General features: G+C 40.4%; 1 protein-coding gene across 1 annotated transcript; it reads left to right on the top strand.

The window, feature by feature from the left end:
• Positions 1-6,585: 6,585 nt before the first annotated feature.
• On the top strand, positions 6,586-26,411 carry FETUB (fetuin B). Its single transcript, XM_022570058.3, has 7 exons — positions 6,586-7,342; positions 7,666-7,776; positions 9,333-9,420; positions 11,477-11,646; positions 12,361-12,459; positions 24,351-24,434; positions 25,453-26,411. The coding sequence occupies exons 1-7, from the start codon at positions 7,115-7,117 to the stop codon at positions 25,825-25,827; spliced, it is 1,155 nt and encodes a 384-aa protein (XP_022425766.2). The 5' UTR covers positions 6,586-7,114; the 3' UTR covers positions 25,828-26,411.

Genomic DNA, 26,411 nt, shown 5'->3' with positions numbered 1-26,411 from the left:
TCATCAATTGGGCATGAAGATAACTTACAACAAGACTTTATGAGGGTTGAGAGAGCAGCTCCTCAGAGAAAGCCTGTCCCTAATTAAATCTTAGCCTTCTGTCTGGACCATGCCTCTAATCCAGGAACCAGGGTGTATGCCCAGCACTGGATGCCAGCTATTGAAGGCCAAGTGTATTGTTGCCTGGCATTCTGAAGTGACAAGGCAGCCTATTTGCAGGATATAAAAGGGTGATCTGGGCTTCCCTGGTGGTGCAGTGGCTGAGAGTCCGCCTGCCGGTGCAGGGGATGCAGGTTTGTGCCCCGGTCCGGGAGGATCCCACATGCTGCGGAGCGGCTGGGCCCGTGAGCCATGGCTGCTGAGCCTGCGTGTCTGGAGCCTGTGCTCCGCAACGGGAGAGGCCACAACAGTGAGAGGTCCGCGTACCACAAAAAAAAAAAAAAAAAAGGGTGATCAGAGAGGAAGAACTTGGTGGTGTTTGTCCAGCCTGCTGGGGAGATGCCAGAGAGACATCCCTCTCCAGTGTAAATTAACCATCAGGCGTCTGGTTTATACAGTTGCTTGTGCATAGGGTTAGCGTGGGTTGGCCCCCAGGCCTGAGTGACCCTGGGTACCCTGCAAAGCTGAGACATCCTTGATATCTCTTCAGAAACCACCACTGCTGCCTCCAACCTCCTTCATTAAAGTGAGTGTGAGATGTGGTTTGGAGATCCTACCCCCCTTCCCTTAGGGTCCCTTGTTATCTTTTAGAATCTCTTTGGTGACATGCTGAGGGCCAGCTGTGTCCCAAGCACTTTATTTGTGTGCAGGACCCTGCCTGACCCTCACATCTTTCCTATGGGTTAAATGTGGCCTCAATCTATGTATTAACGCTCACAGGGCTGACCAATGGTAGAGCTGGGATCACACCCAGGCTTGTTTGAGCCCAGAGTCTGTGCTCTTGGCCGCAACACCATAGGGATTCTTGGAGAAAATCCCACTTTCGATACTGCAAAGATTTGCCCCAAGAATACTTTGATACTGAAAGATGAGCTCTAAACCTTCTGAATTTTTTCATACATTGCCTACATATTATTGATAAAAGGGAGAGAGAGGTTCCAGTGTCCAGGAACTTTAGGAGACAGACTGTCAATGGGTGGCCTGAGGCTACTGGGTGGGTTGGCAGAAACAAATACCTTTCAGTTTATAGAGGAGGCAGTTGGAAGGGTTGGAAGGGCATAGAAGGTAAACTACATAATTCACATTTTTTGTTTTTACTGCTGCTCCAGCTCCCCCTTCCTTGGATACCCTCCCTTCCTTGCCCATCAGGCATACTCCTATTCCTCCTTCAAGCCCCAGCCAGAATGTCACTTCCTCTGGGAAGCCTTTCCTGACTTCTCCAGCAGAGCTAGTTCCTCCCCCGTTGCTTTCCTAGAAGCCACTCACTGAGGACAAGAACTCTGCCTTCTTCTCTGAAGCCATATAGGCTAGATGTACACCCTGCTGTAAGACCTTGGGCAAGCTGCTTAACCTCTCTGTTCCTCAGTTTTCCTCATTTGAACAATGGAAATTATAGTGGTACCTACAGTGCTGGGTTGGTTGAGGACCTTAAATGAGAGGAGGAACACAAAATCTTTAGCACAGGGCTGGCACACACTGAGAACTCAGCAGCGGTACTTATTATGTGTAATGCTGAGCCTTGGCAGCATATGGAATAAATGTTCATTCAATATTTAGGGAAGGAAGAGAAGATAAAAGGAGGAAAGGAGAAGAGAGAGAGAAACACAGCAACCAGCTGCAGAGATGGTCTTTAACGAGGGCAGTGCCAGCCTGACATTCTGGAGCTGTGGCTGCTGACCATTCTTCCTGAGTACACAACCCACCCTCTCAGGTCAAGACTTGATACCACTCTTTTACCTCCCCAGGGACCTAATCCTATGGGCTGTGCCTCTCCCAGCTGCGGCAAACAATGCCTCACCTGGCCGACCTCTCCCTGTTGTAAAATCAACAATCCGCTATCTCTGCCCTGAATCACTCCATTGTCAGGAGGCTGGAGGGAGGGGAGCCCAGGTACCGCCCCCTCCTGGCTCAAGGATAATCAGCCCGGTTTCTCCTAACCTGGCCCTCTTAGCTGTGACTCTGTTCGGGTGGGCTGGGAAAAGTCGCCAGCAGAGTCGCCTGGGGTCTGTGCTATGTGAGACAAGGTGAGGACCACAAGGACAGTCACGGCTGTGACAGCAGATGTTGTCCCACGTGTCCTATGCACCAGGGCTGTACCAAGCACCTTGCACTTACCTCCCCTGTGACCAGTCTTCACTGAGGCCTCAGAACATGGCGGTTCCCACTACCTTCCTTGGACCGGGAGAGCCTGTGCCATCTAGTCAGTGGCCCCATCTGATTGTTAGCACCTTAAATGAGGCGTGCCATAGTGTAAAACGAGTGGAAACGATCTCATTCATAAATCTTTCTATTAATGACAGATTGAAATGATGATATTTTGAATCTATTGGATTAAGTCAAATGTTAAAATTAATTTCACCTGCTTTTTTCTTTCTTTACTTTTTAAATGTGGCTACTAGGAAATTTAAAATAAAACATGTGACTTGCAGTGTGTTTTATGGAAAGCACTGGATTAGATGATCACCCTAAACCAGAGCCAAGGTTTAAACCTGGGTTGATGGCTCCACAGCCTTGCTCTCACGTTCCTATGCCGAACTAAACTGCTCTGCTGATTCTAAAGTCCTCCACATACGTGATGGGGACAAAGCAGAAGTGTACCTGGGGTGGGGCTCCTGGGGAAAGACCAAATGTGTTCCCCTCTTTCTACAAGTAGGTGCAGGTATGTGTGTGTGTGAGCCTGTGCGTGCTGGTGTTTTATGGGCAAGGAAGCTAAATGTTACGGCACCCACAGTGTCTCAGGCCGTCTGCAAAGCAAACGGCAGAGGCAGAATTTAAACCCAGGTCTCTCTGACTCCAAAGACCGGCCTCCTCTCCCTGCTGCCTCTCACAGGGCTCCATACTCCACAACCTAGCAGGAGGCTGGGCCCAGGTTGTTTGAAACTGGCTTGAAACGCAGATTCCCTGGGCTCTGGAGAACAAGTTCCATCTTACCAGATCCTAGGAGGGATCTCTCCTGGAAAATGGAACCGTGTCAGGTAAAGAGAAGGGCAGGCATGCCTTCAAGGCAGGGCTGAGGGCTCTCAGCAGTCACCTGATCCTACACCGATTTCACAGTTGAGGACACTGATGCCTCTCGGCCGTGGTCTACACAGCTAAGGGCTGAACCAGGACATTCGAGTCAAAGTCCAGTTTCCTCTCCGGTCAGTCAGAGTTTAATCGCCCTTTAATCTATTTGCCTTTCTTCTTAGTTGCGGTGAAGGCCTTTACCCCTGCATGTCCAATGCATTTCCTCAGGCCCCAAACTCTCTCCTCCTCTTTTGGCTTCTCTTCAGTCCTGTCTCCTCCATCCTTCCCAGCCTCTTTCTGTACATCGTCTGAGCCCTGTGAATGTTTGTTCCCTCGCTGGCTGTAAATCTTTGTCGTACTCCAATAATTGAACGTCTGACGTCCATGCCCATTTCTGGTTTCCATACCCATTTTCCTACTGTTGCTTCTGGTTGAAAACAATGCCTCATGCCCATCTCTAAGGAGCTGGGATCATTAGATTTGAGTTTATAAATCAAGCCTTGAAAACTGATTGTTTGCTTGCAGAAATTAGTTAGGGGCTGTATCATATTAAGCTAATTAGTCTTATTAACCCTTGATTACAGACAGCCTAACGCAGTCCCTGGCATAACCCTAACCCTCAATCAGTGTATGTGGGGTTTCAAGTAACTGCCATGATTATACCTATAACACTAGCTATCCTGGGTAACAAGTGTGGGTCTAGCCCTCCTCGTATAGAATCTCCTATGAGGCAGGCTCTGTGATTAGCCCATTTTACAGATCTGGCTTTTGAGGTTTATGGTGGTTACCTGACTTTCCATGTTCATTCAGTTGGTAATTAAAAGAGTTACAATTAGGCTATTGCTGTAATATTTGCTCTGATGAAAAAGATTCTAAACTAGAAGTTTTCTATAACTGGTTCTGCCACTAATTCATTTATGATTTTTGTTAGGCACTCCCTTCCTATACCTCAGTTTTCTCACCTCAGAAATCTGCTGGTTAGAGTCACTAAATTATCATTAAGGTACAGTACTTTTCTGTGAGTCTGTATGCTACCACCAAGTGATCCACAGTGACCCCCAAGAACATGGTGATCGATGAAGAAAAAACTATTTTCCACTCAACTTTTTAATAAAAATTTAAATTTTATCACAATAGCTAATTACAGTAATCCTTATTAGCAACACAAATCATTATATTTAAGTTTAGTGTGAAATTAAAGTTTTAAATAAACAGATAATATTAAATGACTTGCTTAGGTGTAGTTCGGTTATCAGCCGTGACTACCATACTGCGCATTTCAGTTCAGGGAGGGACATTTCTTTCAAACCACTCGGAATATCTCCACTTTCGGTAAAAAATCTTCATACATCTGAGCAGTTTCCTATCAAAAAATCTCACAGATAGCTATCCTTATTTACCAGTGCAGCAATTCCAAAACTGGATTTTGCAGGTTAATAATAAGTATCACAAAAACCTCTCTTGTAGTCAAGTTAGAATAGGAGATTGTGATATAAATATGTTTCTGCACCTCAAAGCTTCAGAGAGCCTTTAACATGCTCGTGTGTGTTCAGACTCTATAAGACTGCGCATCTGTGGATGCAGCAGTCCCTAAACTTCTTTGAGCACAGAACACTGAGGGCGGGGGGTGGGAAGTGTGGAGAGAGGGGTGAGTAATGCGCATATCTCACGGAATAGGGTTCTATAGAATACCTTCTATGGTAGCCTAGTCTAGAAGCTTCCCTTCTCTTGTGACAAGCTATTTCTGATGTGTGTATGTGTTTTCAAATAGAAAGTTTTAAAAGATGTTTGTGCTTTGTACAGTTCCAGTCAGTAGTAACTTCCAAGTGGAACCCCAAGCAGAAGCTAAAAGAGAAAAGCCAGGGTCCGAACCAGTGTATTCCTGTATTTCAGCCCACCCTCCAATCATTATCTCTCTCTTAACAATAGTATTAGGTTTTAGCCTCTGAACAAGTTTGCTTCCACACAGATCCATAGAAAAAAGTGTAGAATTGGAGTGTGATGCAAGAACTATTGACATGCCATTCACTTTTCTTTTTAAATTAATTAATTAATTTATTTTTGGCTGCACTGGGTCTTTGTTGCTGCTCACTGGCTTTCTCTAGTTGCCTAGAGTGGAGGCTACTCTTCGTTGCAGTGCGTGGGCTTCTCATCGAGGTGGCTTCTCTTGTTGTGGCACATGGGCTCAGTAGCTGTGGCTCGCGGGTTCTAGAGCGCAGGCTCAGTAGTTGTGGCACATGGGCTTAGTTGCTCCGCGGCATGTGGAATCTTCCCGGCCCAGGGATAGAACCCATGTCCCCTGCATTGGTAGGTGGACTCTTAACCAGTGCTCCGCCAGGGAAGTCCCTCACTTTTCTTTAATGTAAATGAAGTCCTTGTTTTAAAAAAACTAAATGAGGCTAAATAGAACACTTTTTTAAAAAGTTTTAAAAATTTATTTTTTATTGAAATGTAGTTGATTTAAAACTATATTAGTTGTGTTGGTTTCTGGATGTACAGCCAAGTGATTCAGTTATACATATGTATGCATATTCTCTTTCATATTCTTTTCCATTATGGTTTATTACAGGATACTGAATATAGTTCCCTGTGCTATACAGTAGGACCTTGTTGTTTATCTATTTTATATATAGTAGTTTGTATCTGCTAATCCAAAACTCTTAATTTATCCCTCCCTCACCCCTTTCTCCTTTGTTAACCATAAGCTTGTTTTCTATGTCTGTGAGTCTGTTTCTGTTTTGTAAATAAGTTCATTTGTGTCATATTTTAGATTTCACATATAAGCAATATCATATATTTGTCTTTGTCCTACTTCACTTAGTATGATAATCTTTAGGTCCATCCATGTTGCCACAAATGGCATTATTTCATTCTTTTTTATGGCTGAGTAACATTCCATGATATATATATATATATATATATATATATATATATATATATAATCTCACATCTTCTTTATCCGTTCATCTGTCAATGGACACTTAGATTGCTTCCATGACTTGGCTATTGTAAATAGTGCTGTTAAGAACATTGGGGTGCATGTATCTTTTTGAATTAAGAGTTTCCTCTGGATATATGCCCAGGAGTGAAATTGCTGGATCATATGACAACTCTATTTTTAGTATGTTAAGGAAGCTCCATACTGTTCTCCATAGTGGCTGCCCCAATTTACATTCCCACCAACAGTGCAACACACCCTCTCCAGCATTTATTATTTGTAGACTTTTTAATGATGGCCATTCTGACTGGTGTGACGTGATACCTCATTGTAGTTTTGATTTGCATTTCTCTAATAATTAGCAATGTTGAGCATTTTTTCATGTGCCTATTGGCCATCTGTATGTATGCTAAAGAAAACTGTTTCTAGCCAGATCCCAAAATGCTTTAGGAATCTCACGTGGGCCTTTATGTAGATGATATGGGGTTAAAGCCCTTTTTCAGATATAACAAGAGTGGTGATCCTGGGAGGTGGAGCATGAAGTCACTGAGCCCCGTTAGCACCGTGATTCTGGGCTCCAAGATGGAGATAAAGATCAGTGTGGCCAGGACATCAGCTAGAGGCAAGGTGCTAGGGGCATATTCTGACTCAGCTGGAGCCCTGGACACAAACCAGAACTCAATCATGACCTCTTGGGAGCCTTGACCCAAGGGTTTATTTTGATTTCTTGGGAAACGGTTAGGAAACTGACATCTGTTGACATGTACACGTGAATGTGAGGTTACTCAGGGGTCTAAGGTTACAGATAGTGGCAAATCCCATCCAAAGTACTGACTCAGGGAAATCCACATTTAGAATTCAAAGAGATAAAATAGGACATTGTGCTTCAAAACCTGATCACTGGTTTAGCTTGCAATCACAAAGCTGCTCAAGTTGGCCTCAGAGCCCTATAAACAGCGCGGTGCCTGCAGCTCTGCATACTGACCCCTCCTGGGCCTTGCCCCCCACAGGATGAGTCTGTTCCTACCTCTGGTGCTCTGCACCCTGGCCGCCTGCTGTGGGGCTGTATCTCCACCCCAGCCAGTCCCCAGCCCCTCGCGTCTCCTCTCCCTTGCCTGCAACAGCTCATATGTGCTGGATATCGCGAACTTCATCCTGCAGGACATCAACAGGGACCGAAAGGACGGCTACGTGCTGAGCCTCAACCGAGTGAGCGATGCCCGTGAACACACACAAGAGGTAAGTGGCAGTACCCTCTGGGGCAGGTGTTTGCACAATTTGGGGAGGCTGGCCAGGGCACGGGAACCCAGAGACACCTGTTGGCAGGTGTTTTCCAAATCAGGAACCCTGTTGAGTACATGTTGCTCTCCTCTGCCAGGGTGCTACAGGTTCTCACTGTTATTAGAAACAAGTGCTAACGGTATCTGCTCAGAAATGTGTGTCCCACCGTTTATAAGAGATCTTCACAAACGTCATAGCCTTTGGCTTTGCCATAATTTTTTGCTGGTATTTAGGAGTTTCTGCTTCATGTGGGTTGTGCATTTCTCCTCCCCTTCCCACAGGCTGGTCTGGGGTCTCTGTTCTATTTCACGCTGGACGTGTTAGAGACTGGCTGCCATGTGCTCAGCAGGAGGTCGTGGAAGAATTGTGGGGTGAGGACCTTACATAAATCGGTAAGTACTTGTGTCCAGGAGCTCGAGGGGGAAAACTAGGTGTTCTCTGTCTACAGCATGAAGATGGTTCAATGTGTGCCATCTTTAAATGTCTCTCTTTAAAATCTCTTTGGCGGGGTGCCTATGTGGTTATTCCAATTCTACAGACAAAATAGAGTTTAATCAGAGGGGTGTCTGAGGCTCCCACTGGGGTCATGACACCAGAATTGAAAAGTTGCCCCCAAATTATTTCCTACCTCCAAGACCTTTCTGTAGGCTCTGAGCTAGTGTTTAAATTGAGAAAAAAAGATCTGAAGTGTAGTGCTCTAGAAGCATGTCTAAGGAAAACTGTAGAAGTAATGGAGGGGGAACTTTTTAATTTGTTTTATTTTGCTTTAGTTTGTTTCGCTGAACACTGATATGAGATTTGAGGCTGGACACAGGGAGGGCTATGGTATGGGAGCTCTCAGAGGTGCCATGGAAGGATTTCCTGGAATCATAGAACCTAAAGGGAGTCAGAATTGATCCTATTAAAGATGACCATAGAAGAGGCTTGAAAATAACATAGTCAGTTTTCATTTGGTTCTCAGTTATCCTGAGATTATTTTCATTAATTTATATGAAATTTTATGAGTACAGGAGTGTGATATAAGTGTTTAGAAGTGAACGATTTGACCAAGATATCTTTTTCTAATCATTTAACCAAATTAGTCAAACTGCACCTACCTGGTTTTGAAAAGCAAATAGTCTATTTACTGTATTGTGAATTACATTTGTTAAGGTGACACTGGCTGCTATAACACATACACTAAAAAGCGTATACTGATTGCAAAATGATAGAAGTCGATCCCCATTCACATAAAGTTCAAAATAGAGATTCTCGATCAGGAAGGGGCCTTCCTCCAGGAGTGATTTGGAGACCCAGGTACCTTCCACGTTGTGGCCCTAGGCTCTGCTGCCTTCAGCTCGTGGCTTCTGCGGTCCCCATGCTCATCTGCATCAAGCTATGGAAAGGGAAAGAGCACGGAGGACAGATAGCACGTGAGAGAGCTTTATGGGCTAGACCTGGAAGTGGTTACACATCACTTCTGCTCACCATGCTGTGGTTAGAACTCAGTTACACACAGTCTCACCTAAGCAGGAAGGAGGCTGGGAAGAAGTCAAGCTGTGTCTCAGGAGGTTAAACTGTCTAATGATCAGCTGGCCGTTTCCCCACCCCAAACTACTAAAATTGACCTTAAGTTTCTTGTTCTTTAAAAATGAAATGTCCAGGGCTTCCCTGGTGGCGCAGTGGTTGAGAGCCCGCCTGCCGATGCAGGGGACGCGGGTTCGTGCCCCGGTCCGGGAAGATGCCACATGCCGCGGAGCGGCTGGGGCCGTGGGCCGTGGCCGCTGAGCCTGCGCGTCCGGAGCCTGCGCGTCTGGAGCCTGTGCTCCACAACGGGAGAGGCCACAGCAGTGAGAGGCCCGCGTACCCCCAAAAAAAAAAAAAAAAAGAAATGTCCAATTTCATTCTGGGGGTATTTAAAAGTCTTAGTTCATTCCACTGCGTCATAAAATGTATTTGTTGCTTCCAGGTTTATGGTCAATGCAAAGCAATATTTTACATTAATAAGGCAAGAAGAATTTTCTATTTACCTGCTTATAATTGTACTCTTCGCCCAGGTAAGAGATCACTTTGATTTTGTGCATTTTAATAATAGATGGAAAAAGAGTATTTAACTATACTATGCTATAGGGTTTCTCCCATCCTTACTTCCTATTCATTCCAAAGCCAAGTTCTTCATATATCCAACACTTGCACTGCTCCTCTTCCCACAATTAATCTACATTGTGTCCTACATCAAATCCTAAATTTTCAGTCGGACATAAATGGCATAACCTCTTTGACTGGTCCCCAGGCTTCCTTTCTAGCTATTTCTGCCTTATTTCCTTGACTATACCAACTCTGCCCTCCATTCAACTGGATCGCTCACTATTTTCTGAATACACATCACACTTTCCAATCTCTGCATCTTGTTTGTTCTTCTCCCTCTGCTGAGGATGCCCTCCACTGATAACCTCTGCCCTTGGAACTCATAAGCATTCTTTAAAGATCATTGTCAATGCTGCTTCCTCCACCACGTTCTCTATTCAAGAAACTCCCCCTCCCCTCAAAAAACAAACAAAAAGTGGTGCTTTCCTATTCTACAGCCCTACACAACTTTAACCTAACCATTCATGGAGTACAGACCATGCACTGCCTTGATTTGGGGTCTTCTGTCTTATATTGTGTAGAACGTTTTATCCCTTCTTCCTCTCTGCTACAACTCTCCCCCAGTTCCTATCAAGTGTAAGGAGTCTGTAATATCATTGAATAAATTAATAAATACATACATTCATTCTGGGTCTCTCTTTGAACAGCAAGCATCCATGGCATGGGAAAATAGGATATGGCTACTCATCAAACTATTATGTGTGTGTGACTCCCCTGGGAGATCTTGTTCAAGTGCAGATTCTGATTCCATAGGTATGGGGCAGAGCCTGAGGTTCTGCATTTCTAACAAGCTCTAGGTGATAATAATGCCGTTGGTTCCTTTGAGAGGGCAACAGATCTAAACCTTCCTGGTTGTGAAGATGAGACTCGCCTAAATTAGAGGACAACAGCCAATAAAACGGATCAGGTCTTAAATGGAAGTCCTAGGTACCTGAGGTATGGGAGGTCAGGAAATGACATGTGTGGATGGTGCCGGGAGTGACAGCTGTGGGTGTAACTTCCCCACAAAATGCCCGAATACATCCAAATAAACACACAGTTGATCAAAACAATGTGCTTGCTTTGTCAAAACAACTTCTAGACAAGTTTCCTAGGCTGACTTTTATACAAGTTTTGCCACCCCCAGCTCCTCCCGATCAGACATTCTAGCTGTACCATTAGTGTGATTATCCTATCCAGTCATACAGTGGTTTGATCAACTTTTATTTTCCAGCTTACTTGCATTTTCTAACCAAAGAGGGTGTGCTTCCACCTTCCATATGTCATTCACTCACTCATTCATTCAGCAGGTATTTACTAAGCACCAACCATGCATTAGACATTATGTTAGGTGTTGGCGACTAAAAGGTAAATAAAACGTGACGGTAATGAAATCCCAACTCAGTCTGCTTTACAGAGGCAGTAATGGTGGAAGATATTGAGCTAATTACGAAAATGTTTTTATACCAATATACAGTTGACCCTTGAACAACATGGGTTTGAACTATCATGGTCCACTCATACATGGATTTTTTTTTCACTAAATACATACTGTAATATTACACTATATGCAGTTGGTTGAATCCATGGATGCAGAACTGTGGATACGGAGGGCTGAATGTAAAGTTAAACTGGGATTTTTGGCTGTCTGGAGGGTCAGCACCCCTAACCGCCGTGTTGTTCAAGGGTCAACTGTACTATATTATGTGTTTTTTAACTAAATGCCTAGGGTAAAAAAATTTGTGGAAGGTGAAAAAATATTGCTTTGTTTCCTTTTAAATTATGAAAGTAATACACACTCATTGCAGAAAACTCTGCAGTAAGCTAACTTTCTTTCTAAATAATGCTTTTCCACTCCATCCTTGACAAAGCTGAGCATTATCTTTTTTTCTTTCAATCTCTGCTTCTGTTGTGATCATATGATTTATAGGATTATGTATCATTAAGGAGTTTTATTTTTAAACTTGCTCCCTTTGGCATCAACAGTTTCTCGAAGCAAGATTACCATGATGTGCCCTGACTGCCCCAGCTCCAGCCCCTATGATTTGTCAAACCCCAAGTTCCTGGAAACTGCTACTGAGTCTCTTGCAAGATACAACAATAAGAGCCCCTCGAAGCAGTATTCTCTCGTCAAAATCACCAAGACTTCTAGTCAGGTGAGGCTGAAAGGCCAGTTACAACAATATGTCTCATAACTGTTGCTATCGCTATCGAGGCCCTCTTTTTGATTAGAACCCTAAGAGCCTTTGCTTCATTCCCTACCTTTGGTAACCCTGATGCACATTCAATCATGTTTTAGTTTCTGAGTCATTCCATGGGATTTCCGTTAGAGTTGTGTGGTATGATTTTACTTCATTGCCCTGAAGGCAAGAAGGGAAATGGACTCATAGTCTCCTTGGGTTATTCTACTTAGGTTCACTACTTACTACCACATTCCCATATCTGGTTGACCTTGGACCACTTAGCAAGTCAAGTTCTACTCTGTCTTTTAAGTACAGGAGTGGATGTTGAGTTTTATGGGTTAGGGGAAATGTTCATTTGTACCTGAATTATGTTGATATCTATCATATGGAGAAAAGCTAATTTAAAAACAAATTTACATGAGGAAAAATAAGCTCACCCAGGGGAAGGTTTTTAGAGCCCAGTTAAATCCTTAAGAAGGGAAGAAAGGTATGGTGATTATGTTTTCTAAAGAACAAAATCATAATACATGGTTTGATCATGGTGGGGATTACAGGGACAAAAAGAGACCTGTGTTGACAATGACTCTGGGAATGTATGGTTTCTGTAAATATAATGTTGCCAAATCTGACTCATTTCTCCACTTGAGAAGGTTTGATTTTTATTTCTCACCTCTTGTCTCCTACCAGTGGGTGTTTGGCCCTGCCTACTTTGTAGAATATTTAATCAAAGAGTCATGTACCAAGTCCCAGGCTAGCAGCTGTGCACTTCAGCCCCCTAACTCTGTGGTGAGTATTGTTGAATGTCTTCATAATTTAAGCTTTGTGCTCACAGATCATCTATATATGTTTATTGAGCATAAATTATACATGAAGTGTTGTAATGCATGAGATACTTTTCTTCCCCTTAAGGAGCAACTGACTAGTTAGAGATGGCCCAGATGCAATAATATTTGATTGTAAATGCAGTTTTCATCAGCAATGTGATGCCTTTGCCAAAAATGATCATAGGAGGCTATAAAAATATAGACAAATCTCCTCAGTGGTTGGTGGTAGTCCTGCTTTTATCCAAACAGACCCAGTTACATTTGGAATACAGCATGGTGTTCCATTCCTTGGACCACTCTTTAAGAAGGACAAAGTGAAACAGGGCTTCTTTCAAAGAATGCAGCCAAGATGGGGAGGGTGCCCTGAAACTATCTGAAGCACACCTAGTAGGAATGTCAATTGGCAAAATGTATTGTAGCACAATTAGGAAAAATGCAAGCATTTTTCCCCCCTTATTCACTTAGTTATAATAAAATTTTATTAAGATATAATTCACACACCATAAAATTCACCCTTTTCAGGTGTACAAGTCAGTGTTTTTTAGTCTATTCATAGAGTTGTGCTGTCATCACCACTGTCTAATCTTAGAATATTTTCATCAGCCCAAAAAGAAACTCCACATCCATTAGCAGTCATTCCCCTTGCCCTCTCACCTATGCCCCAGGAAGCCACTAGTCTACTTACTGACTCTATGACTACATTTTTTGAACATTTTATATAATGGAATCACACTGTATGTGGCCTTTTGTGTCTGGCTTCTTTCACTTAGCAAAATGTTTTCAAGGGTTATCCTTGTTCAGCATTGATATATCAGTGCTTCATTTCTTTTAATGGCCAAATAATATTTCATCGCATGGATATACCATGTATTGTTTATCCATTCAACAGTTGATTGATATTTGAGTTGTTTCCTCATTTGAGATGTTATGAATAGTACTACTATGAACATTTGTGTATAAGTTTTTTTTTTTTGGCTTGCGGGATTTTAGTTCCCCAACCAAGGGTTGAACCTAGGCCCATGGCAGTGAAAGCACCGAGTCCTAACCACTGGACGGCCAGGGAATTCCCTGTGTATAAGTTTTTATGTATACATATGTTTTCATTTCTTTTGAGTACACACCTTGGAGTGGGACTGCTGGGTCATATGAGAATTCTGTGTTTAACCTTTTAACTAACTGCAAACTCTTTTCCAAATTGATGGCACCAGTTTCATAATCCCATCAGCAACATGTGAGGGTTTCAATTTCTTCATGCTTTTGCCAATGTTTATTATTATTATCTGTCCTTTTTATTATAGCTATCTTACTGAGTATGAAGTAGTCTCTCATTTTGGTTATATTTGAATTTTCCGAATGGCTAATGATGAGTATCTTTTAATGTGCTTTTGGCCATTTGTATGTATTCTTTGGAGGAAAGTCTATTCAAATCCTTTGTCATGTAAAACTTAGATTATTTATCTTTTTATTGTTGAATTGTAAGAATTCTTTACATATTCTGGATATAATCCCCTTATCAGATATATGATTTTCAAATATTTTCTCCCATTCTCTGATTTGTCTATTCATTTTCTTGATGATGTTATTCGAAGTACAAAAATTTTTTAATTTTAATGAAATCTTCTTTATATTTTTTCTTTTGTTGAATGTGCTTTTTGTGTCATATCTAAGAATCCATTACTTAATCCAAGATCATTAAGATTTACTCCTCTGTATTCCTCTAAGAGTTTTATAGTTTTAGCTGTAGGTCTCTGACCCTTTCTTTTTTTTTTTTGGCCACACTGCATGGCATGTGGGATCTTAGTTGCATGCGGGATCTTAGTTCCCCGACCAGGGATCAAACCCCTGTCCCTGCATTGGAAGCACAGAGTCTTATCCACTGGACAGCCAGGGAAGTCCCCTCTGACCCATTTTTGAGTTAATTTTTATATATGATATGAGGTAGGAGGTTCAACTTCATTCTTCTTCTTGTGGATCTCCAGTTGTCCCAGCACCATTGGTTGAAAAGGCTATGATTTCCCCCATTTAATTGTATTGACATATTTTTGAAGATCAACTGACTATAAATGTAAGAGGTTTTTTTGTTTTTGAATTTTTTTTTTTGCGGTATGCAGGCCTCTCACTGTTGTGGCCTCTCCCGTTGCGGAGCACAGGCTCTGGACGCGCAGGCTCAGCGGCCATGGCTCACGGGCCAAGCCGCTCTGTGGCATGTGGGATCTTCCTGGACTGGGGCACGAACCCATGTCCCCTGCATCGGCAGGCGGACTCTCAACCACTGCACCACCAGGGAAGCCCTTTTTTCTGAATTTCATTTTATTTATTTTTTTATATAGCAGGTTGTTATTAGTCATCAATTTTATACACATCAGTGTATACATGTTGATCCCAATCTCCCAATTCATCACACCACTACCACACCCCCTGCCACGTTCCCCCCTTGGTGTCCATACGTTTGTTCTCTACATCTGTGTCTCAATTTCTGCCCTGCAAACCAGTTCATCTGTACCATTTTTCTAACTCCATATATATGCATTAATATATGATATTTGTTTTTCTCTTTCTGTTTTTCTCTTACTTCACTCTGTATGACAGTCTCTAGATCCATCCACGTCTCAACAAAAATCCCAATTTCGTTCCTTTTTATGGCTGAGTAATATTCCATTGTATATATGTATCACATCTTCTTTATCCATTTGTCTGTCGATGGGCATTTAGGTTGCTTCCATGACCTGGCTATTGTAAGTAGTGCTGCAATGAACATTGGGATGCATGTGTCTTTTTGAATTATGGTTTTCTCTGGGTATATGCCCAGTAGTGGGATTGCTGGGTCATATGGTAATTCTATTTTTAGTTTTTTAAGGAACCTTCATAGTGTTCTCCATAGTGGCTGTATCAATTTACATTCCCACCAACAGTGCAAGAGGGTTCCCTTTTCTCCACACCCTCTCCAGCATTTGTTGTTTGTACATTTTCTGATGATGCCCATGCTAACTGGTGTGAGGTGATACCTCACTGTAGTTTTGATTTGCATTTCTCTAATAATTAGTGATGTTGAGCAGCTTTTCATGTGCTTCTTGGCCATCTGTATGTCTTCTTTGGAGAAATGTCTATTTAGGCCCTCTGCCCATTTTTGGATTGGGTTGTTTGTTTTTTTAATATTGAGCTGCATGAGCTGTTTATATATTTTGGAGATTAATCCTTTGTCTGTTGATTCGTTTGCAAATATTTTCTCCCATTCTGAGGGTTGTCTTTTCGTCTTTTTTATGGTTTCCTTTGCTGTGCAAAAGCTTTTAAGTTTCATTAGGTCCCATTTGTTTATTTTTGTTTTTCTTTCCATTACTTTAGGATGTGATCAAAAAAGACCTTGCTGTGATTTATGTCAAAGAGTGTTCTTCCTATGTTTTCCTCTAAGAGTTTTATAGTGTCTGGTCTTACATTTAGGTCTCTAATCCATTTTGAGTTTATTTCTCTGTATGGTGTTAGGGAGTGTTCTAATTTCATTCTTTTACATATAGCTGCCCAGTTTTCCCAGCACCACTTATTGAAAAGACTGTCTTTTCTCCATTGTATATCCTTGTCTCCTTTGTCGTAGATTAGCTGACCATAGGTGTATGGGTTTATCTCTGGGCTTTCTATCTTGTTCCATTGATCTATATTTCTGTTTTTGTGCCAGTACCATATTGTCTTGATTACTGTAGCTTTGTAGTGTAGTCTGAAGTCAGGGGGTCTGATTCCTCCAGCTCCACTTTTTTCGCTCAAGACTGCTTTGGCTATTCAGGGTCTTTTGTGTCTCCATACAAATTTTAAGATTTTTTTGTTCTAATTCTTTAAAATATGCCATTGGTAATTTCATAGGGCTTGCATTGAATCTGTAGATTGCTTTGGGTAGTATAGTCAATTTCACAATATTGATTCTTCCAATCCAAGAACATGGTATATCTCTCCATCTGTTGGTATGATCTTTAATTTCTTTCATCAGTAGACATAGTTTTCTGCCTAGGTAGGAAACTTTTGCCTTTTGTCTCCCTAGGTAGGTTTATCATAGGTATTTTATGCTTTTTGTTGCAATGGTAAATGGGAGTATTTCCTTAATTTCTCTTTCAGATTTTTCATCATTAGTGTATAGGAATGCAAGAGATTTCTGTGCATTCATTTTGTTTCCTGCAACTTTACCAAATTCATTGATTAGCTCTAGTAGTTTTCTGGTGGCATCCTTAGGATCCTCTATGTACAGTATCATGTCATCTGCAAACAGTGACAGTTTTACTCCTTCTTTTCAATTTGTATTCCTTTTATTTCTTTTTCTTCTCGATTGCCATGGCTAGGACTTCCAAAACTATGTTGAATAATAGTGGTGAGAGTGGACATCCTTGTCTTGTTCCTGATTTTAGAGGAAATGCTTTCAGTTTTTCAGCATTGAGAATGATGTTTGCTGTGGGTTTGTCATATATGGTCTTTACTATGTTGAGGTAGGTTCCCTCTGTGCCCACTTTCTGGAGAGTTTTTATCATAAATGGGTGTTGAATTTTGTCAGAAGCTTTTTCTGCCTCTATTGAGATGATCATATGGATTTTATTCTTCAGTTTGTTAATATGGTGCATCACATCGATTGATTTGCATATATTGAAGGATCCTTGCATCCCTGGGATGAATCCCACTTGATCATGATGTATGATCCTTTTAATGTGTTGTTGGATTCTGTTTGCTAGTATTTTGTTGAGGATTTTTGCATCTATATTCATCAGTGATATTGGTCTGTAATTTTCTTTTTTTGTAGTATCTTTGTCTGGTTTTGGTGTCAGGGTGATGGTGGCCTCACAGAATGAGTTTGGGAGTGTTCCTTCCTCTGCAATTTTTTGCAAGAGTTTGAGAAAGATGGGTGTTAGCTCTTCTCTAAATGTTTGATAGAATTCACCTGTGAAGCCATCTGGTCCTGGGCTTTTGTTTGTTGGAAGATTTTTAATCACAGTTTCTATTTCATTACTTATGATTGGTCTGTTCATATTTTCTATTTCTTCTTGGTTCAGTCTTGGAAGGTTATACCTTTCTAAGAATTTGTCCATTTCTTCCAGGTTGTCCATTTTATTGGCATAGAGTTGCTTGTAGTAGTCTCTTAGGATGCTTTGTATTTCTGCGGTGTCTGTTGTAACTTCTCTTTTTTCAATTTTAATTTTATTGATTTGAGTCCTCTCCCTCTTTTTCTTGATGAGTCTGGCTAATAGTTTATCAATTTTGTTTATCTTGTCAAAGAACCAACTTTTAGTGTTATTGATCTTTGCAATTGTTTTCTTTGTTTTTATTTCATTTATTTCTGCTCTTATCTTTATGATTTCTTTCCTTCTGCTAACTTTGGGTTTTGTTTGTTCTTCTTTCTCTAGTTCCTTTAGGTGTAAGTTTAGATTGTTTATTTGAGATTTTTCTTGTTTCTTGAGGTAGGCTTGTATAGCTATAGACTTCCCTCTTAGAACTGCTTTTGCTGCATCCCATAGGTTTTGGATCATCGTGTTTTCATTTTCTTTTGTCTCTAGGTATTTGTTTATTTCCTCTTTGATTTCTTCAGTGATCTCTTGGTTATTTAGTAACATATTGTTTAGCCTCCATGTGTTTGTGCTTTTTACGGTTTTTTCCCTGTAATTGATTTCTAATCTTATAGCATTGTGGTCAGAAAAGATGCTTGATATGATTTCAATTGTCTTAAATTTACTGAGGCTTGATTTGTAACCCAAGATGTGATGTATCCTGGAGAATATTCCATGCACACTTGAGAAGAAAGTGTAATCTGTGGCTTTTGGATGGAATGTCCTATAAATATCAATTAAATCTATCTGATCTATTGTGTCATTTAAAGCTTGTGTTTCCTTAATTCTCTGTTTGGATGATCTGTCCATTGGTGTAAGTGAGGTGTTAAAGTCCCCCACTATTATTGTGTTACTGTCGATTTCCTCTTTTACAGCTGTTAGCAGTTGCCTTATGGATTGATGTGCTCCTATGTTGGGTGCATATATATTAATAATTGTTATATCTTCCTCTTGGATTGATCCCTTGATCATTATGTAGTGTCCTTCTTGTCTCTTGTAACATTCTTTATCTTAAGGTCTATTTTATCTGATATGAGTATTGCTACTCCAGCTTTCTTTTGATTTCCATTTGCATGGAATATCTTTTTCCATCCCCTCACTTTCAGTCTGTATGTGTCCCTAGGTCTGAAGTGGGTCTCTTGTAGACAGCATATATATATAGGTCTTGTTTTTGTATCCATTCAGCAAGCCTGTGTCTTTTGGTTGGAGCATTTAATCCATTCACGTTTAAGGTAATTATCGATATGTATGTTCCTATGACCATTTTCTTAATTGTTTTGGGTTTGATTTTGTAGGTCCTTTTCTTCTCTCGCGTTTCCCACTTAGAGAAGTTCCTTTAGCATTTGTTGTAGAGCTGGTTTGGTGGTGCTGAATTCTCTTAGCTTTTACTTGTCTGTAAAGCTTTTCATTTCTCCATCGAATCTGAATTAGATCCTTGCTGGGTAGAGTAATGTTGGTTGTAGCTTCTTCCGTTTTATCACTTTAAGTATATCATTCTACTCCCTTCTGGCTTGTAGAGTTTCTGCTGAGAAATCAGCTGTTATCCTTATGGGAGTTCCCTTGTATGTTATTTGTCATTTTTCCCTTGCTGCTTTCAATAATTTCTCTTTGTCTTTAATTTTTGCCAATTTGATTACTATGTGTCTTGGTGTGTTTCTCCTTGGGTTTATCCTGTATGGGACTCTCTGCACTTCCTGGACTTGGGTGGCTATTTCCTTTCCCATGTTAGGGAAGTTTTCGACTACAATCTCTTCAAATATTTTCTCTGGTCCTTTCTCTCCCTCTTCTCCTTCTGGGACCCCTATAATGCGAATGTTGTTGCATTTAATGCTGTCCCAGAGGTCTCTTAGGCTGTCTTCATTTCTTTGCATTTCTTTTTTCTTTATTCTGTTCCGCAGCAGTGAATTCCATCATTCTGTCTTCCAGGTCACTTATCCATTCTTCTGCCTCAGTTATTCTGCTATTGATTCCTTCTAGTGTAGTTTTCATTTCAGTTATTTTATTGCTCATCTCTATTTGTTTGTTCTTTAATTCTTCTAGGTCTTTGTTAAGCATTTCTTGCATATTCTCGATCTTTGCCTCCATTCTTTTTCTGAGGTCCTGGATCATCTTCACTATCATTATTCTGAATTCTTTTTCTGGAAGGTTGCCTATCTCCACCTCATTTAGTTGTTTTTCTGGGGTTTTATCTTGTTCCTTCATCTGGTACATAGCCTTTTCATCTTATCTATCTTTCTGTGAATGTGGTTTTTGTTCCACAGGCTGCAAGATTGTAATTCTTCTTGCTTCTGCTATCTGCTCTCTCTGTAAGAGTTTATTTTTGTACCTTCAATTTTACTCCATTGATCTGCATATCTATTCTTATACCAGTACCACACTATCTCCAATATTATAGTTTTGTAGTAAATTTTGAATTGAGAAGTCTGAGCCCTCCTATTTTGTTTGTCCTATTTAAGATTGTTTTGGGTATTTTGGATTCTTTGCATTTTCATAATAAATCAACTTTAGAATCAGCTTGTCAGTTTCTATCTTTAAAAAGCAGGAAATTTGATAGGGATTTCATTGACTCTGTAGACCAATGTATATAGTAAGTACTGTCATCTTAAAATTAGTCATTCTTCCAGCCCATGAATATGGGATGTCTTTCCATTTGTTTAGGACTTATTTAATTTCTTTCAACAATGTTTTGTAGTCTTCAGTGTCCAAAACTTTCACTTTTTTGTATAGCTAAGTATTTTTTCCTCTTTGATGCTGATATAATGTATTTGTCTTCTCAATTTTATTTTTGGATTGTTCATTGCAAATATGTAGAAATATAATTGATTTTCGTATTCTGATCTTGTATCCTGTAACCTTGTTGAACTTGTTTTTATAGTTCTAATAGTTTTCTGGTAGAGTCCTTAGGATTTTCTGTATACAAGATCATGTCTTCTACAAATAGTTTTAGTTCTTCCTTTCCAATCTAAATGACTTTTAATTCTTACCTAATTTTCTTGACTAGAACTTCCAGTACAATGCTGAATAGAGATGGGGAGAGCAGACATCCTTATCTTATTCCTGATTTTAGGAGGAAAGCATTCAGTATTTCATCGTTTAATGTGATGGTAACTGTAGGCTTTTTATAGCTGCTTTTTTATCAAGTTGAGAAAGTTCCCATCTAGTCCTACTAGTTTGTTGAATGCTTTTATCAAAAAACAGTGTTAGAGTTTGTCTCATGCCTTTTCTGTGTTAATGAGATAATCGTTTGGTTTTCTTTTTCTCCTTTAATCTATTAGTATTGTACATAACAATGATTTTTTTATGTTAAAACAGACTTGTGCTTTGGGGATGAATCACAGTTGATCATGGTGTATAACCTCTTTTATATGTTTCTGAATTCAGAGTTTTTAAAAAGTTTATTTATTTATTTTTGGTTGTGTTGGGTCTTTGTTGCTGTGTGTGGGCTTTCTCTAGCTGCAGCAAGCGGGGAATACTCTTCATTGCAGTGCACGGGCTTCTCATTGTGGTGGCTTCTCTTGTGAAGCATGGGCTCTAGGCACGTAGGCTTCAGTAGCTGTGGCTCATGGGCTCTAGAGCGCAGGGTCAGCAGTTGTGGTGCATGGGCTTAGTTGCTCCGTAGCATGTGGGATCTTCCCAGACCAGGGCTCGAGCCCATGTCCCCTGCGCTGGCAGGCGGATTCTTAACCACTGTGCCACCAGGGAAGTCCTGAATTCAGTTCGCCAGTGGTTGTTTTTTTCTTTTAAAGATTTTTAATCTCATATTTATAAGAGACATTGCTCTGTAGTTTTTCTGTGTCATATCTGCCTGATTTTCATATGAGTTTAATATTGGCTTCATATAATGAATTGGGAAATTTTCCCTCCTCTTCTGTTTTATTTTGGAAGAATTTGTGAAAGGTTGATGTTCATTCTTCTTTAAATATTTGGTAGAATTCCCCAGTGAAGCCATCTGGGCCTGAGCTTTCCTTTGTGGGAAGATTATTTGATTAATAATTCAATCTCTTTACTTGTTGTAAGTCTATTCAGGTTTTATATTTCTTCTTGAGTAAGTTTTGGTAGTTCATATCTTCCTAGGAATTTGTCCATTTCATCTAAGTTATCCAATTTTCCAGCATACAATTGTTCATAGTATTCCATTTTTATTTCTGAAAGATTAGAAGTGATGTACCCTATTTAATTCCAATTTTAGTAGTTTGAGTCATTTTTTTCTTAGTCTATCTAAAGCTTTGCCAATTTTATTAAGTTTTTCAAAAAGGAATCAACTTTCAGTTTCATTTTTTCTCCATTCTTTTTTTATTATCTAGTTCATTTATTTCCTGTCTACTCTTTATTGTAACCTTCTTTTTGTTTGCTTTGGGCTTAGTTTACTTTTCTTTTTCTAGCTTTTTAAGGTAGAAGTTTAGGTTATTGATTTACAATCTTTATTTGCTTTTAACATAAGCATTTACATCTACAGATTTCCTTCTAAGAAACGATTGAGCTGCATCTCACAAGTTATACATGTTGTTTTTGTTTCCATTCATCTCCAAATATTTTCTAATTTTCCTTGTGATCTCTTCTTTGGCCAATTGGTTATTTAAGAGTGTTATTTAATGTCCACATATTTGTGAAAATTCCAATTTCCTTCTGTTATTCACGTCTAATTTCATCCCATTGTGGTTGGGGAATGTACTCTGTGTGATCTCAATTCTTTTAAATGTATTGAAGCTTGTTTTATGGTTTAACATAAGGTATATCCTAGAGAAAGTTCCATGTACACTTGAGAAGAATGTGTATTCTGCTGTTGTTAGGTAAAGCATTCTGTAATTGTCTGTTAGGTTTAATTTGTTTATAGTGTTGTTCAAGACTTCTGTTTCTTTGTTGATGTTCTGCAAACTTGTTTTATCCATGATTGAAAATGAGGTTTCCAACTATTATTGTTGAATTATCTATGTCTTCCTTGAATTCTGTCAGGTTTTGCCTATGTACCTTGGGGCTCTATTATTAGGGGCATTATATTTATAGTTGTTGTGTCTTTCTAATAAATTGAGCCTTTTATCATTATAAAATGTTTTTCCTTGTCACTAGTAACAATTTTTGTCTTAAAGTAAATTTTGTCTGATATTTGTATAGCCATTCCCAGCTCTTTTTTGTTACTGTTTGCATTGTAAATTTTTTCCATCTTTTAATTTTCAACCCATGTGTGTCTTTGAATCTGAACTATGTCTCTCAAAAGTCTTTCATAACCAGTCAATTGAATATTAAGGAATAATTGGGAAAATGTCTTCATCATCTTCTGTAGAATCTCCCTTTCTCACTTCTCAATGCCATCTTGGGCAGATCACATAGCTTTCTGGTTATATTCGGTAATAAGAACAATTTCGCTTAGATTATTAAGATTCACTTTCAGGTATTAAAAATCCCTTTTAGTCAATTCTGAATCAAAACTTCTATCTCACATCCAATTCAAAGCTTTCTCCTCCCTGTAGAACCTGCTGTGAGGAAGGAGTCAAGGTCTATCCTTTCACTCTTTCTCCCCCTCCTGCAATCATTTATTCATTTATTTAACTGTGGCTCTTCCAAGTTCCAGGAAGAATGAGAGAGGAATTAGAGAAAAGAGTTTAAAGTCTTTTACATAACTGGACCTGCAGTTGTAATTTTCTCTTGGTCTACACTGGCCCTCTGTTTACACTTGAAAAAATGCATACTCTATGACTCTAAAATTTCTCTTCTAGGAATTTACCCTAAGGATATATGAAAATAGCTTCAATGTTTAAACATAAAAAAATAGATTCAGGGCTTCCCTGGTGGCGCAGTGGTTGAGAGTCCGCCTGCCGATTCAGGGGACACGGGTTCATGCCCCGGTCCGGGAAGATCCCACATGCCGCAGAGCGGCTAGGCCCATGAGCCATGGCCGCTGAGCCTGCACGTCCGGAGCCTGTGCTCCGCAATGGGAGAGGCCACAACAGTGAGAGGCCCGTGTACCGCCAAAAAAAAAAAAAATTAGGTTCAATCCAGCTTCTAACAAAAGAGAACTTGTTAAATAACACAGAGGAATATTAGGTAGCCATTATAAAGAAAATCATAGAAAACTATTCAGTGTCATAGACAGATTTTTACTATATATTGTTAAATGACAAAAGAGAGTTATAAAATATTATGAAGAGTATAATTCTATTTTTCTAGAAGAAAAATTATGTATGCTTAGGAAGAAATGTTAGAAGGAAAGAAATCAAATCACTGCAGGAAACGGGTACCTTTCATGTAGTTACAGGTCTTTTTATTTTCTATTTGTTTATCCATATTCTAAATAACTGTTTATTACATTTCTAATAAGAAAACAAACTTATTTTATTTTTAAATAAAGAAAAGTTTAAGGAGATGAGTAGTCTTGTCTGAGAAGCAAAAACTCAGGTGGAACATACATAAAGAGCTGCTATATGAGAGATGAAAACAAGTTTTCTAGTTGACCCAAGGGTAGAAGTGTGGCCAAGAGATAGACCCAGATTTCTGTGTCTGCTCTATAGACACAGATTTCTGCTCAATACAAAGAATTTTCTAATAGAGTTTGTTCCTCAAGAAATCCTGAGTTTCTCTCATTGGAGGTAATTTAGCCTAGTTTGGGTGATTATTTGGTAGGGATGAGCTAAAGAATTGGCTCAGAGCCTACCTATTACATGGTAGGAGCTTCAAAGTGTTGATTGGCTGTGTGTCTATGTAATCAGAAAGCAAGTTGATTTCCATTTATGATCATTGATAATCATAATACACATGTGACATTGTATTTTCCTTTTTTTAGCCTGTTGGTATTTGCCACGGTTCTCTTACTGAACGACACTCAGAAAAGTCGGTCTCTGTGACTTGTGACTTCTTTAAATCAGAGGTATTTTTTAGTCTAATTGGTTGTCTTTCTGTGAATAAAAGAGCAGATTATTTTAGTTGCCCCTACCCTACCCTCTCCTTTTATTTTCCTAAAATCCATGATCACCACTTTATTCAGGGTGTCCTAAGGCCACATCCACAGGGTAGCTAAAAGAAAAACCTGTCACCCTTTCTTTTAGTTACAACATGGTCCATATAGCATAAGTAAGACCCCTGTAGCTTGAGTGGCTCAGGCATCTGAGATATTAAATTCAGTGTCCCAAAGACTCTTACCCTGAACCATAGGTAGAAGTTGTTTCCATGGAAATACTGAATCCTTTTTCAGAAGTATTTATTGAGCACTTACCATAAGGCAGCCTGGTGTAGTTGAAAGGGTGGTTGAGACAGGCCACCTGGGTTCCAGTCCTGTTCTGCCACCTACAAGTTGTGTGAACATGGACAATTTCCTACCTCTCTGAGTCTTGGTTGCCTCATCTATAGAATTGGATTGCAATACCTATCTCCTTCAGATCCCCATGAGAAACAGGTCAGAGGATCTGGTTGAAGGGCACTGCCCTGGGCCTGGCACAGAATAAACAGTCACCAGAGGTGGCTTCTTCTGCCACTACTAGGAGTGGGGAGACACCTTACTAGGGACTTTGAACAAGCCATCTTACCTCTCCGGATCATTGTTCAGCTCTGAAATTTGTGAAGCCTACAGTCAAGCTTCTAAAGGTTTGGTTCCCCCTGGCCCTTATCTGTTTTGCTTTTTAACCATTTATTTATTTAAAATTTTTTTTGGCTTATGGGATCTTAGGTCCCCAACGAGGGGTTGAACCACAGCCCATGGCAGTGAAAGCCTGGAGTCTTAACTACTAGATGCCAGGGAATTTCCTTTAAGCCCTTTAATCAGAGGCTCATCTAGCTAGTCTCCCTTTGAAAACTCCATCAGAAAGGCACAGAAGAGCATAATCTAGTACCAGGCATGGCAGGGATTTTCTTGGAGGACATTCCCTTATTTGAAAGCATTCTTATTTCAGGCTCCCACCCCTAGAGGTGAAAACTCTACTGTTAACCCGAGACCTGTGGACCTGTTCAAGGTGGAAGAGCCCCAGCAGACAAACACAGCTCCCACCAACTCATCAGCCAAAGCTGTGCCCAAAGGAACTGTCCAGTACCTTCCTGACTTGGATAACAAGCCTAAAGGTTCCCAGGGAACGGACCCTGTTGAGGCCTTCCCTGTGCAGCTGGATCTAACCACAGATCCCCAAGGAGAACCACTGGATGTCTCCTTCCTCTTCCTGGAGCCTATGGAGGAGAAGCTGGTTGTCCTGCCTTTCCCCTCAAAAGAACAACACCCTGCTGAGTGCCCAGGACCAGCTCAAGAGGACAACCCTCTTATTCTCCCACCTTGAGAACCACGTGGAGGGTCCTGGGCGACATACTGCCCTACGGGAGATGAGAGGCGTTGGGAAAAGGGGGATGGAGAAACAGTTCGAACATAGAGAAGGGTAATAAAGTATGTCTTTTTGACTCCTCTTGGTCTCATCATGTTGCCCGGAAATGGAAATAAGACTTAACTGTTCCCTTGCACACTGGACTGCATCCCTCCTAAACCACCCAAGGCCCCATACCATGGATAGATGCCTCTCATATCGTCTGCCTCTCTCTTTGTAATGACTTCTTACTTTTAGCTAATTGTTTCTGATATAGGGCCTTACTTAAGAATGTCCTCATCTTTCTGAGGTTAACCTAAAACAAATAGACTGAAGGTATTTCTCCAGCAAAGATGGGTTTATTCAGGATCAGCAGAGGGTTGTGATTCGGGGTCTGCAACTGTGGAGAGCCACATGCAAGCCCCCAAACAGCAAGTGAAGGAGAAGGCCTTCATGGAGAAGGAAGTTGGAAGGGCCATACTAAACAAAAAGTCCATGGCTTTTCATTGGCTGAGTCCTTGCCAGGAAAGAAACGTCTTTCTTCTTCCTATAGGACTGTACTA

The sequence above is a fragment of the Delphinapterus leucas genome, chromosome 4 (assembly GCF_059928025.1).
Source record: "Delphinapterus leucas isolate spDelLeu-1000000601 "Yukka" chromosome 4, BTC_Dleu_Yukka2, whole genome shotgun sequence".
In the NCBI taxonomy this organism is placed as follows: Eukaryota; Metazoa; Chordata; class Mammalia; order Artiodactyla; family Monodontidae; genus Delphinapterus; species Delphinapterus leucas.
Note: the sequence above shows the minus strand (reverse complement) of the source record. Positions and strands in the feature narration are given on the sequence as shown.